The sequence below is a fragment of the Ranitomeya imitator genome, chromosome 6 (genome assembly GCF_032444005.1).
Source record: "Ranitomeya imitator isolate aRanImi1 chromosome 6, aRanImi1.pri, whole genome shotgun sequence".
NCBI lineage: Eukaryota > Metazoa > Chordata > Amphibia > Anura > Dendrobatidae > Ranitomeya > Ranitomeya imitator.
In genome coordinates this window covers 483,142,592-483,158,004 of record NC_091287.1, presented here as the reverse complement: position 1 = coordinate 483,158,004, position 15,413 = coordinate 483,142,592, and the positions used below count along the sequence as shown (strand labels likewise).

General features: G+C 47.4%; 1 protein-coding gene across 1 annotated transcript in view; it reads right to left on the bottom strand.

Moving 5' to 3' along the window:
• NECAB1 (N-terminal EF-hand calcium binding protein 1) overlaps nt 1–15,413 on the bottom strand; it is a 342,508-nt gene that overhangs the window by 230,722 nt on the left and 96,373 nt on the right. Inside the window, exon 4 of the mRNA XM_069731596.1 lies at nt 3,639–3,664. Coding sequence (XP_069587697.1) covers nt 3,639–3,664 — 26 coding nt within the window. The remainder of the gene's footprint in view (nt 1–3,638; nt 3,665–15,413) is intronic.

Sequence of the window (15,413 nt, the reverse complement as noted above, 5' to 3'; positions counted from 1 at the left end):
CACCCTGCAGCTATAAATCCTACACCACGATGGCCTAAAATTAGGCAGACTGCAAAAGGCAACCATTGTCATCTTAAAAACATTAAAGGGACACTGTCACCTGAATTTGGAGGGAACAATCTTCAGCCATAGAGGCGGGGTTTTCGGGTGTTTGATTTACCCTTTCCTTACCCGCTGGCTGCATGCTGGCTGCAATATTGGATTGAAGTTCATTCTCTGTCCTCCATAGTACACGCCTGCACACCGCCGCCGCCCGCCCACCCGCTCGCCTGCTCGCCTTGAATACTCACCCTGCCTGCTCCAGCGATGGTCTCGGCGTCTTCACTGCACGAGCGGTCACGTGACACCGCTCATTAAGATCATGAATATGCGCATATTCATGATCTTAATGAATGGTGTCACATGACCGCTCAAGCAGGAAGAAGGTGCTGCGCCGGCGCCGCCGCCTGGAGTCGGGACAGAGCGCGAGGGATGTCGGCACGGCCGTGCAGTGGGAAGACAGGTGAGTATGAGGGACGGAGGGACGGGGGAACGGGGGGGGGGAATGAAGGAGGACATAAGCCGGCGCGCCGAGCAGGAGCAGAGAGATAAGCCTGCATACAGGGGGGAATATGAGCCATGCAGGGGGGATATGAGCCATGCAGGGGGGATATGAGCCATGCAGGGGGGGATATGAGCCATGCAGGGGGGGATATGAGCCATGCAGGGGGGGATATGAGCCATGCAGGGGGGGATATGAGCCATGAAGGGGGGAATATGAGCCATGCAGGGGGGGAATATGAGCCATGCAGGGGGGATATAAGCCATGCAGGGGGGAATATGAGCCATGCAGGGGGGAATATGAGCCATGCAGGGGGGAATATGAGCCATGCAGGGGGGAATATGAGCCATGCAGGGGGGAATATGAGCCATGCATACAGGAGGGGTAATATGAGCTATGTATATGGGATAGGAGGGAGATGAGCCATGCATACAGGAGGGGGGTCATTATACAGTATGGAGCATCATGTGTGGCCGTTATACAGTATGGAGCATCATGTGTGGCCGTTATACAGTATTGAGCATCATTTGTGGTCATTATACAGTATTGAGCATTATGTGGGATCATTATACAGTATTGAGCATCATGTGGGGCCATTATACAGTATGGAGCATCATGTGCGGTCATTATACAGTATGGAGCATCATGTGTAGCCATTATACAGTATGGAGCACCATGTGTGACCATTATACAGTATGGAGCACCATGTGTGACCATTATACAGTATTGAGCATTATGTGTGGCCATTATACAGTATTGAGCATTATGTGGGATCATTATACAGTATGGAGCATCATGTGCGGCCGTTATACAGTATGGAGCATCATGTGTGGTCATTATACAGTATGGAGCATTATGTGGGATCATTATACAGTATGGAGCATCATGTGCGGCCGTTATACAGTATTGAGCATCATTTGTGGTCATTATACAGTATTGAGCATCATGTGTGGTCATTATACAGTATGGAGAACTGTGTGGCCGTTATACACTATGGAGCATCATGTGTGGTGGCCGTTATACAGTATTGAGCATCATGTGCGGTCATTATACAGTATGGAGCACTGTGTGGCCATATTTTTTTGTTTATAATTATTGTATATAAAACAGTGTGATCAGCAGTGCTAAATGGCTGCGGTTGGGACGTGGATATGGGTGTGACTAGTTGTGAAATGGGTCTAGTCAGAGGCGTGGCCTAAAATTTGCCGCGGCGCACTACGCGCGCCGCAAACTTTATACCTCCTTCCCTTCTTCAAAAGTTGGGAGGTATGGTACCACATTTGCCAGATCACGGCAAGTGCCGCAAATCCCATAGAGAATGACTGAGGCCGAACGCAGTGTTGCCATAAGTGATCCGTTATGCGGCAGATGCAGAAAAACTGCCCGATCTGCTGCAAAAGGCGACTTTCACATCAGCGATTTTTGCCAAAGTCACTGCCGATAGTGTCATACTCACCAAAAGGGGAGGCAGCGCTAAAAGTGCCAAGGGCAGCAGAAACTCTAAATACGGCCCTGGGGGGCTACATTATATTCTGTGCTGGGTGGCATTATACTATATGAGGGGGGGCTGCATTATACCCTATGGGGTGCTACATTATATTCTATGGTGGGGACTGTGTCATACCTGAGAGGGTTGCATTATATTTTGTGGGGTGCTGCATTATATTCTATAAGATGGGACCGCATTATATTTTATGAGGGGGCTACATTATATTCTGTGAGGGGGCTACCCCAACCCTTGCTACATTATTGAGACGTGAACTACCTTATATTATACCCTGATATTAGCGCTTTTTACCGCACAATTGGTGGTCTTGTATCTATTTCTATGTAGCTACATAGTGGGCCCCAAGAATGATTTTCTCTGGTGGGCCCAAGGTGCTCCAGTCCGACGCTGTTGACAACCTTCGAATTATCTTATTACCACCACTTTTTTATGCATTGGAAATGTTTACGTTTGCCCTCTGCACTTTCGGATTTTCTTATGACATTCCTTTTTTGGTGGTTTATAATGCATTATATCATGCTGGGCTATGCTAATCCATATAGTTTGTGTTACGTGGAGTCCATGGTACTAAGTGCCTCCTTTTATTGATCTAGCACCTTTCTTTCTGCACTTTCCTACTATATAGTTTTATTTTTGTATTAATAAAATATTACTTTTAGCAATGGAGTACCTTTGTTAACCATAAGTAAATCTATAGAGAGGGCACCGGAGGTAAATGCTCCGCCATCACAAATATCATAGAAACCCAAAAAAGAATGGACGCTCGAGCTAAAAAAATATAACCATTTTATTGAGAGAACTGTATTAAAAGTACATAAATAATACACATAGAAACTAGAATGAATAGATGCAATGGAAAAACAGAGAGGAGACACTAGTGCCACACACGGACGTAATACTAAACTGAAGAGCATGAAAATCAATTGTACTCCTACCACGGGTGTATATATATCTGCATATAAGTAGCATACATCATAGATTAGAACAGTGCAAAATGCGTATAAAGAATTATTATTATGATTGTGTTTAATAACCGGGCAGATGGTAACAAAAATCACAAAACGGAAGCTCTCAGATACTAAACAAGTGCAGGGAGATACTAAGTACAAGTCAAAGTACAAATAAAGTGCCTAGTGCAGACTTAGTATGGCAAGGTACCCCATATAGCTATGCTACCATCAACACATCAGTACAAATATTAAGGGAAAGTCCCATATACATAAATGGGTAGAACCTGACTTATGCCTACATAGCAGTAAAGAGAGGCACACAAGAAAAGTACCAACCTGCCGCCGTGCATGTAACTTTTTTTGTGCCGACGGTCCGCCAAAACACTACGCATCCGTCGCACGACAGATGCGACGTGTGGCAATACGTCGCTATGCGTCGCTAATGCAAGTCTATGGAGAAAAAACGCATCCTGCGGGCACATTTGCAGGATGCGTTTTTTCTCCAAAATGGCGCATTGCGACGTACGCCAAACAACGCTAGTGTGAAATAGCCTAACTCCTATACTATTAACCGTGTTTGAAAAAGAAAATTCTTAATACTGGAGAAGAACATTTGTAAAATAATCATAAATCATCTTACCATACAACTCTTCTGTCTCCAAGTTACTGCAAAAAAAAAAAATAGTTCACAAATGTATTAGAATTAAATTACCGGTGACACATAATTATACAATCTTATCTTTATTTCCATTGATGCTATAATAAAATCACTTGCATATTCCTAAAGGGAGCCTGTCAATACAGAATGACTGTCCAAACAAAGCACAGACACTCAATCTTGGAGTGGCCAAACAGTGCAGTGCATCCCACCTACTTGTTTTGCTTCTGTCTCTACTCTCCTCTTCATTGATTGACAGTTTTGTCTTTACAGAAGGGGAGGGATGGTGCAATGAAATGTTTAGCCATGAAAAAGGTGCGCTGACTGCCCATGCTTAGTTTGAACAGTCATTTTGTGCTCACAGACTCCTTTTAAGCAATGTAATGGTTGTCAATGAATTATCACGGCTTCACAAAGAAAAGTCAAAATTAAGTATTGTAGTTGAATAACAGGCTAGCAGGACCAAGTTTGTTAAAATCAAACTCCACTACTCAATTTTAGGGCCACGATTCTGTGCTAAAATCATAACAAATATTTACTTTAAAGAGTTCAGGAAACAGTCCTCATACAGAACTCAATATCCCCTATTCTATTCAAGTGGATCTGTCACCAGGTATCACAATACAAACTGCAAACATTATGGAATAAAGCTGTTAGACCTGATGAGGCTGATGCATTTAAACAAAAATCCATATCAGAATAGCTGTATAACCCTGGCATTGCAATTAGCATGTTATGAGTCCAGCTTTAGAGTGAAAGCTAATTAATTAGTCCAAGGATATTCTATTTTTTTTCCCACCCAGCCTGATTGATAGCTGCAGGTTATACTTAGCAGAGTGAGAGCTCAGCAGTAACAGGGAGGAGGAACACTGAGGAACTATCATTTAGGCTAGGTGGGCAGAAATTGATTTGGAAAAGATAGTCTTTTTACATGAAGCAAGTACATCAGCTTCATCAGGTCTTATCAGTTTGTTTAGTTAATTGTGGGACACATTCTCTTTTAATCAAACTATTTCCAAAATGTAATTACAAACTCAGCTCTGCAGCTTCTGTAACTTATCATATTTATACCTGATCTATGTTCACATTTTAGTTTTAGATTTCTATCTACAATCCATTTTGATACAGGAAAGAAATATATCTTGGTACCGTGTTAGCCGTGTTACCTCCCCCCCGCCTTTTTTTTCTATACGATGTTGTGCATAAATATTTGATTCTTCAGAATTTGTTTTAGTCTTTGTCTGATGAAGAGACCTGTGTAGTCTCGAAAGCTTGCAATTTATTACCATCTTTTCAGTTAGCCATTAAAAGGTATCAACCACTGGGGACTCTCAATTCTAAATATTTTTCTATCTACAATCCAATCATTGGTTAATCTGTGCATTTCGAGCCATGTCTGCACATACAATTGAACGACATCTAGGTAAATCCTTAAATCCTAGTTCTAGAGAATAAAGTATTTGACTGACACATGGTTCCGTTCAGTGAATGCATTCCCCTCCATGGGGAATGAAGCCTGTAAGCACATTCTGCTGCCTCCATGTTTCCCTCTGTGCTGCATGGATGACCCCATTCGAAGCATTGGAAGTCAGCCTGGCTGCTATTAAATTGGTCTTACTACATCTCTGGAGAAAAAACCTGACTGTGAAAGTAGCAAATGTATTTGTAGGCTTCTGGGAAACTGCTTTCACAGAATGGCCTTGTCATGTACTGTATTCTGAATGAATGAGCTTCCATTCATGAATCTTTGAATAGGTGGTGATTAGTGATGAGCGAGCACTAAAATGCTCGGGTGCTCGTTGCTTGGGTCGAGCAAATTGAAATACTTTGGTATTCGACCCGAGCAGCGAGTCTATGGGAAAACCAAGTATTTTTAACGCGATCCCCCCGGGGTCCTTTTAAGGTCTAAAAACGTCGGAAAATGATGGAAACATGATGGAAACACTGCTCAAATGACATAGGAACATCATGGTGATCTCCCCTGGAAGCATTTCTGACTCCTAGGTCATAGCTGTAAGCAATGTTGTCAAGAGTTTCATGCCATTTTTACAGGTGCACCAAAAAACATACAAAAACGAAACCAAAATGGATTTTGCTGGGAAATATGTTAAGGTTAGTGTTGAGCGATACCGTCCGATACTTGAAAGTATCGGTATCGGATAGTATCGGCCGATACCCGAAAAATATCGGATATCGCCGATACCGATATCCGATACCAATACAAGTCAATGGGACATCAAGTATCGGAAGGTATTCTCATGGTTCCCAGGGTCTGAAGGAGAGGAAACTCTCCTTCAGGCCCTGGGATAAATAGGGATGTGTAAAATAAAGAATTAAAATAAAAAATATTGATATATTTACCTTTCCGGCGGCCCCTGAACTCAGCGCGGGTAACCGGCAGGCTTCTTTGTTCAAAATCAGCGCTTTTAGGACCTGAGAATCACGTCCCGGCTTCTGATTGGTCGCGGGCCGCCCATGTGACCGCCACGCGACCAATCACAAGCTGCGACGTTACCGCAAGCTATTAGCGCGCTCATTTTTGAAAAATGAGCGCGTTAATGACTTTCAAAGACGTAGCGGCTTGTGATTGGTCGCGTGGCCGCGACCAATCACTAGCCGCGACGTCACCGCAACCTATTAACGCGCTCATTTTTAAAAATGAGCGCAATAATAGCTTGCGGTGACGTCGCGGCTAGTGATTGGTCGCGGCCGCGACCAATCACAACCCGCTACGTTTTTGAAAGCCATTAACGCGCTCATTTTTAAAAATGAGCGCGTTAATAGCTTGCGGTGACGTCGCGGCTAGTGATTGGTCGCGGCCGCGACCAATCACAACCCGCTACGTCTTTGAAAGCCATTAACGCGCTCATTTTTAAAAATGAGCGCGTTAATAGCTTGCGGTGACGTCGCGGCTAGTGATTGGTCGCGGCCGCGACCAATCACAACCCGCTACGTCTTTGAAAGCCATTAACGCGCTCATTTTTAAAAATGAGCGCGTTAATAGCTTGCGGTGACGTCGCGGCTAGTGATTGGTCGCGGCCGCGACCAATCACAACCCGCTACGTCTTTGAAAGCCATTAACGCGCTCATTTTTAAAAATGAGCGCGTTAATAGCTTGCGGTGACGTCGCGGCTAGTGATTGGTCGCGGCCGCGACCAATCACAACCCGCTACGTCTTTGAAAGCCATTAACGCGCTCATTTTTAAAAATGAGCGCGTTAATAGCTTGCGGTGACGTCGCGGCTAGTGATTGGTCGCGGCCACGCGACCAATCACAAGCCGCTACGTCTTTGAAAGCCATTAACGCGCTCATTTTTAAAAATGAGCGCGTTAATTGCTTGCGGTGACGTCGCGGCTAGTGATTGGTCGCGGCCGCGACCAATCACAACCCGCTACGTCTTTGAAAGCCATTAACGCGCTCATTTTTAAAAATGAGCGCGTTAATAGCTTGCGGTGACGTCGCGGCTAGTGATTGGTCGCGGCCGCGACCAATCACAACCCGCTACGTCTTTGAAAGCCATTAACGCGCTCATTTTTAAAAATGAGCGCGTTAATAGCTTGCGGTGACGTCGCGGCTAGTGATTGGTCGCGGCCGCGACCAATCACAACCCGCTACGTCTTTGAAAGCCATTAACGCGCTCATTTTTAAAAATGAGCGCGTTAATAGCTTGCGGTGACGTCGCGGCTAGTGATTGGTCGCGGCCGCGACCAATCACAACCCGCTACGTCTTTGAAAGCCATTAACGCGCTCATTTTTAAAAATGAGCGCGTTAATAGCTTGCGGTGACGTCGCGGCTAGTGATTGGTCGCGGCCACGCGACCAATCACAAGCCGCTACGTCTTTGAAAGCCATTAACGCGCTCATTTTTAAAAATGAGCGCGTTAATAGCTTGCGGTGACGTCGCGGCTAGTGATTGGTCACGGCCGCGACCAATCACAAGCCGCTACGTCTTTGAAAGCCATTAACGCGCTCATTTTTAAAAATGAGCGCGTTAATAGCTTGCGGTGACGTCGCGGCTAGTGATTGGTCGCGGCCGCGACCAATCACAACCCGCTACGTCTTTGAAAGCCATTAACGCGCTCATTTTTAAAAATGAGCGCGTTAATAGCTTGCGGTGACGTCGCGGCTAGTGATTGGTCGCGGCCACGCGACCAATCACAAGCCGCTACGTCTTTGAAAGCCATTAACGCGCTCATTTTTAAAAATGAGCGCGTTAATTGCTTGCGGTGACGTCGCGGCTAGTGATTGGTCGCGGCCGCGACCAATCACAACCCGCTACGTCTTTGAAAGCCATTAACGCGCTCATTTTTAAAAATGAGCGCGTTAATAGCTTGCGGTGACGTCGCGGCTAGTGATTGGTCGCGGCCGCGACCAATCACAACCCGCTACGTCTTTGAAAGCCATTAACGCGCTCATTTTTAAAAATGAGCGCGTTAATAGCTTGCGGTGACGTCGCGGCTAGTGATTGGTCGCGGCCGCGACCAATCACAACCCGCTACGTCTTTGAAAGCCATTAACGCGCTCATTTTTAAAAATGAGCGCGTTAATAGCTTGCGGTGACGTCGCGGCTAGTGATTGGTCGCGGCCGCGACCAATCACAACCCGCTACGTCTTTGAAAGCCATTAACGCGCTCATTTTTAAAAATGAGCGCGTTAATAGCTTGCGGTGACGTCGCGGCTAGTGATTGGTCGCGGCCACGCGACCAATCACAAGCCGCTACGTCTTTGAAAGCCATTAACGCGCTCATTTTTAAAAATGAGCGCGTTAATAGCTTGCGGTGACGTCGCGGCTAGTGATTGGTCACGGCCGCGACCAATCACAAGCCGCTACGTCTTTGAAAGCCATTAACGCGCTCATTTTTAAAAATGAGCGCGTTAATAGCTTGCGGTGACGTCGCGGCTAGTGATTGGTCGCGGCCGCGACCAATCACAAGCCGCTACGTCTTTGAAAGCCATTAACGCGCTCATTTTTAAAAATGAGCGCGTTAATAGCTTGCGGTGACGTCGCGGCTAGTGATTGGTCGCGGCCACGCGACCAATCACAACCCGCTACGTCTTTGAAAGCCATTAACGCGCTCATTTTTAAAAATGAGCGCGTTAATAGCTTGCGGTGACGTCGCGGCTAGTGATTGGTCGCGGCCACGCGACCAATCACAAGCCGCTACGTCTTTGAAAGCCATTAACGTGCTCATTTTTAAAAATGAGCGCGTTAATAGCTTGCGGTGACGTCGCGGCTAGTGATTGGTCGCGGCCGCGACCAATCACAACCCGCTACGTCTTTGAAAGCCATTAACGCGCTCATTTTTAAAAATGAGCGCGTTAATAGCTTGCGGTGACGTCGCGGCTAGTGATTGGTCGCGGCCGCGACCAATCACAACCCGCTACGTCTTTGAAAGCCATTAACGCGCTCATTTTTAAAAATGAGCGCGTTAATAGCTTGCGGTGACGTCGCGGCTAGTGATTGGTCGCGGCCGCGACCAATCACAACCCGCTACGTCTTTGAAAGCCATTAACGCGCTCATTTTTAAAAATGAGCGCGTTAATAGCTTGCGGTGACGTCGCGGCTAGTGATTGGTCGCGGCCACGCGACCAATCACAAGCCGCTACGTCTTTGAAAGCCATTAACGCGCTCATTTTTAAAAATGAGCGCGTTAATAGCTTGCGGTGACGTCGCGGCTAGTGATTGGTCGCGGCCGCGACCAATCACAACCCGCTACGTCTTTGAAAGCCATTAACGCGCTCATTTTTAAAAATGAGCGCGTTAATAGCTTGCGGTGACGTCGCGGCTAGTGATTGGTCGCGGCCGCGACCAATCACAACCCGCTACGTCTTTGAAAGCCATTAACGCGCTCATTTTTAAAAATGAGCGCGTTAATATCTTGCGGTGACGTCGCGGCTAGTGATTGGTCGCGGCCACGCGACCAATCACAAGCCGCTACGTCTTTGAAAGCCATTAACGCGCTCATTTTTAAAAATGAGCGCGTTAATAGCTTGCGGTGACGTCGCGGCTAGTGATTGGTCGCGGCCACGCGACCAATCACAACCCGCTACGTCTTTGAAAGCCATTAACGCGCTCATTTTTAAAAATGAGCGCGTTAATAGCTTGCGGTGACGTCGCGGCTAGTGATTGGTCGCGGCCACGCGACCAATCACAACCCGCTACGTCTTTGAAAGCCATTAACGCGCTCATTTTTAAAAATGAGCGCGTTAATAGCTTGCGGTGACGTCGCGGCTAGTGATTGGTCGCGGCCGCGACCAATCACAACCCGCTACGTCTTTGAAAGCCATTAACGCGCTCATTTTCAAAAATGAGCGCGTTAATAGCTTGCGGTGACGTCGCGGCTAGTGATTGGTCGCGGCCGCGACCAATCACAACCCGCTACGTCTTTGAAAGCCATTAACGCGCTCATTTTTAAAAATGAGCGCGTTAATAGCTTGCGGTGACGTCGCGGCTAGTGATTGGTCGCGGCCACGCGACCAATCACAACCCGCTACGTCTTTGAAAGCCATTAACGCGCTCATTTTTAAAAATGAGCGCGTTAATAGCTTGCGGTGACGTCGCGGCTAGTGATTGGTCGCGGCCGCGACCAATCACAAGCCGCTACGTCTTTGAAAGCCATTAACGCGCTCATTTTTAAAAATGAGCGCGTTAATAGCTTGCGGTGACGTCGCGGCTAGTGATTGGTCGCGGCCGCGACCAATCACAACCCGCTACGTCTTTGAAAGCCATTAACGCGCTCATTTTTAAAAATGAGCGCGTTAATAGCTTGCGGTGACGTCGCGGCTAGTGATTGGTCGCGTCCACGCGACCAATCACAAGCCGCTACGTCTTTGAAAGCCATTAACGCGCTCATTTTTAAAAATGAGCACGTTAATAGCTTGCGGTGACGTCGCGGCTAGTGATTGGTCGCGGCCGCGACCAATCACAACCCGCTACGTCTTTGAAAGCCATTAACGCGCTCATTTTTAAAAATGAGCGCGTTAATAGCTTGCGGTGACGTCGCGGCTAGTGATTGGTCGCGGCCGCGACCAATCACAACCCGCTACGTCTTTGAAAGCCATTAACGCGCTCATTTTTAAAAATGAGCGCGTTAATAGCTTGCGGTGACGTCGCGGCTAGTGATTGGTCGCGGCCACGCGACCAATCACAAGCCGCTACGTCTTTGAAAGCCATTAACGCGCTCATTTTTAAAAATGAGCGCGTTAATAGCTTGCGGTGACGTCGCGGCTAGTGATTGGTCGCGGCCGCGACCAATCACAACCCGCTACGTCTTTGAAAGCCATTAACGCGCTCATTTTTAAAAATGAGCGCGTTAATAGCTTGCGGTGACGTCGCGGCTAGTGATTGGTCGCGGCCACGCGACCAATCACAACCCGCTACGTCTTTGAAAGCCATTAACGCGCTCATTTTTAAAAATGAGCGCGTTAATAGCTTGCGGTGACGTCGCGGCTAGTGATTGGTCGCGGCTGCGACCAATCACAACCCGCTACGTCTTTGAAAGCCATTAACGCGCTCATTTTTAAAAATGAGCGCGTTAATAGCTTGCGGTGACGTCGCGGCTAGTGATTGGTCGCGGCCACGCGACCAATCACAAGCCGCTACGTCTTTGAAAGCCATTAACGCGCTCATTTTTAAAAATGAGCGCGTTAATAGCTTGCGGTGACGTCGCGGCTAGTGATTGGTCGCGGCCGCGACCAATCACAAGCCGCTACGTCTTTGAAAGCCATTAACGCGCTCATTTTTAAAAATGAGCGCGTTAATAGCTTGCGGTGACGTCGCGGCTAGTGATTGGTCGCGGCCGCGACCAATCACAACCCGCTACGTCTTTGAAAGCCATTAACGCGCTCATTTTTAAAAATGAGCGCGTTAATAGCTTGCGGTGACGTCGCGGCTAGTGATTGGTCGCGGCCACGCGACCAATCACAAGCCGCTACGTCTTTGAAAGCCATTAACGCGCTCATTTTTAAAAATGAGCGCGTTAATAGCTTGCGGTGACGTCGCGGCTAGTGATTGGTCGCGGCCACGCGACCAATCACAAGCCGCTACGTCTTTGAAAGCCATTAACGCGCTCATTTTTAAAAATGAGCGCGTTAATAGCTTGCGGTGACGTCGCGGCTTGTGATTGGTCGCGTGGCCGCGACCAATCACAAGCCGCTACGTCTTTGAAAGCCATTAACGCGCTCATTTTTAAAAATGAGCGCGTTAATAGCTTGCGGTGACGTCGCGGCTAGTGATTGGTCGCGGCCACGCGACCAATCACAAGCCGCTACGTCTTTGAAAGCCATTAACGCGCTCATTTTTAAAAATGAGCGCGTTAATAGCTTGCGGTGACGTCGCGGCTAGTGATTGGTCGCGGCCACGCGACCAATCACAAGCCGCTACGTCTTTGAAAGCCATTAACGCGCTCATTTTTAAAAATGAGCGCGTTAATAGCTTGCGGTGACGTCGCGGCTAGTGATTGGTCGCAGCCGCGACCAATCACAACCCGCTACGTCTTTGAAAGCCATTAACGCGCTCATTTTTAAAAATGAGCGCGTTAATAGCTTGCGGTGACGTCGCGGCTAGTGATTGGTCGCGGCCACGCGACCAATCACAAGCCGCTACGTCTTTGAAAGCCATTAACGCGCTCATTTTTAAAAATGAGCACGTTAATAGCTTGCGGTGACGTCGCGGCTAGTGATTGGTCGCGGCCGCGACCAATCACAACCCGCTACGTCTTTGAAAGCCATTAACGCGCTCATTTTTAAAAATGAGCGCGTTAATAGCTTGCGGTGACGTCGCGGCTAGTGATTGGTCGCGGCCACGCGACCAATCACAAGCCGCTACGTCTTTGAAAGCCATTAACGCGCTCATTTTTAAAAATGAGCGCGTTAATAGCTTGCGGTGACGTCGCGGCTTGTGATTGGTCGCGTGGCCGCGACCAATCACAAGCCGCTACGTCTTTGAAAGTCATTAACGCGCTCATTTTTCAAAAATGAGTGCGCTAATAGCTTGCGGTGACGTCGCGGCTAGTGATTGGTCGCGGCCACGCGACCAATCACAAGCCGCTACGTCTTTGAAAGCCATTAACGCGCTCATTTTTAAAAATGAGCACGTTAATAGCTTGCGGTGACGTCGCGGCTAGTGATTGGTCGCGGCCGCGACCAATCACAACCCGCTACGTCTTTGAAAGCCATTAACGCGCTCATTTTTAAAAATGAGCGCGTTAATAGCTTGCGGTGACGTCGCGGCTAGTGATTGGTCGCGGCCACGCGACCAATCACAAGCCGCTACGTCTTTGAAAGCCATTAACGCGCTCATTTTTAAAAATGAGCGCGTTAATAGCTTGCGGTGACGTCGCGGCTAGTGATTGGTCGCGGCCACGCGACCAATCACAAGCCGCTACGTCTTTGAAAGCCATTAACGCGCTCATTTTTAAAAATGAGCGCGTTAATAGCTTGCGGTGACGTCGCGGCTTGTGATTGGTCGCGTGGCCGCGACCAATCACAAGCCGCTACGTCTTTGAAAGCCATTAACGCGCTCATTTTTAAAAATGAGCGCGTTAATAGCTTGCGGTGACGTCGCGGCTAGTGATTGGTCGCGGCCACGCGACCAATCACAAGCCGCTACGTCTTTGAAAGCCATTAACGCGCTCATTTTTAAAAATGAGCGCGTTAATAGCTTGCGGTGACGTCGCGGCTAGTGATTGGTCGCGGCCACGCGACCAATCACAAGCCGCTACGTCTTTGAAAGCCATTAACGCGCTCATTTTTAAAAATGAGCGCGTTAATAGCTTGCGGTGACGTCGCGGCTAGTGATTGGTCGCGGCCACGCGACCAATCACAAGCCGCTACGTCTTTGAAAGCCATTAACGCGCTCATTTTTAAAAATGAGCGCGTTAATAGCTTGCGGTGACGTCGCGGCTTGTGATTGGTCGCGTGGCCGCGACCAATCACAAGCCGCTACGTCTTTGAAAGTCATTAACGCGCTCATTTTTCAAAAATGAGTGCGCTAATAGCTTGCGGTGACGTCGCGGCTTGTGATTGGTCGCGTGGCGGTCACATGGGTGGCCCGCGACCAATCAGAAGCCGGGACGTGACTCTCAGGTCCTAAAAGCGCTGATTTTGAACAACGAAGCCTGCCGGTTACCCGCGGACTCACCAGGGGCCGCCGGAGAGGTAAATATATCAATATTTTTTATTTTAATTCTTTATTTTACACATCTCTATGTATCCGATACCGATACCCGATACCACAAAAGTATCGGATCTCGGTATCGGAATTCCGATACCGCAAGTATCGGCCGATACCCGATACTTGCGGTATCGGAATGCTCAACACTAGTTAAGGTACATCCTTTCCAGGGTAATGACTAGTATGTAAGGCAAAATAATTAACCCCAGACCAAAATATTCCTCCACCACTTGGGCTATGTTTACACACAACGTTTTTGATGCGTTTTTCAACTTTTACATTGCTTTACAAATACAAATGCATTCACTGGGAAATGTCATTGGAACATTTAACAACCCTAGCTGTCCATGTGGTGTGTGACACATAAGGAGACACATCTTGCTTCATTTATGAAAGAGGGACTCAGTCTTAAAGTCTCAAAGCCTATTTTTAGAGGGGCATCAGGCAGCATCAATATTCTTAAAGGGCCATTATTAAACAGTGGGTCTCCTATGCTGTTATTGCCCATGCAGTGAGTGGCTGGGCTGCCAACAATTACAACTCCTTTCACGAGAGGTACAGGAGGGCTTCCTGAAAAAATGTTGCATTGAATGCAAGGCCTGCCCTGCTATTAAGTCATATGCACCCTAATAAGCCTTTGAACCCAGGTACTGGATGGCAACAGGAAAACCCACTTCACATTCTTCAGTTGGTCCTGCCATACTGTTTTCTTATGTATTATCTGCAAGTCCTGCCCTGCTATCAAGTCATATGCACCCCAATAATCCTTTGAACTACTGGTACTGGATGGCCACAGGAAAAGCCACTTCACATTCTTTAGTCGGTCCTGCCATACTGTTTTCTTATGTATTATCTGCAAGGCCTGCCCTGCTATCAAGTCATATGCACCCCAATAAGCCTTTGAACCCAGGTACTGGATGGCCACAGGAAAATCCACTTCGCATTCTTCAGTTGGTCCTGCCATAATGTTTCCTTATGCATTGAATGAAAGTTCCGCCTTGACCCAAGTTCCGCCTTGACCCAAATTTGCACGCACCCCAATCCCCCTTGGAAGAAACATGGAGGAGGGCTTCATAAAAAACTGTCCCATTACAAAGGAGCGGGTCTCCTAGACTTGTAATGCCTATACACTAAGTGTATGGGCTGACAAACCTTTCCCCATGGAAGGTGAATTTTTAAAAAATATTTAATGGGGATCACAGACACCGTTTCCCAAAAAATTGACTGTCTGTAGCAGCACGGAACACGTGAACCCTGGTGATCTAGTGGTGGAAGATGATGAGAGGTGGAGGAAGGCCTCATTAAAAACTAGGCCCAATTTAAAGGAGCAGGTCTCCTAGACTTGTAATACCAATATACTAAGTGTATGGGCTGACAAACATTTCCCCATGGGGGTTACATTTAAAAAAAATTATTTATGGGGATCATAGATGCCATTGGCCAAAAATTGAATGGCTGTAGCAGCACAGAACACGATTACCATGGTGTTCTAGTGGCGGAGAATGATGATATGTGGAGGAAGTCATTATTAAAAACTAGGCCCAATGTTAAGGACCGTGTCTCCTTGACTTGTAATGCACATA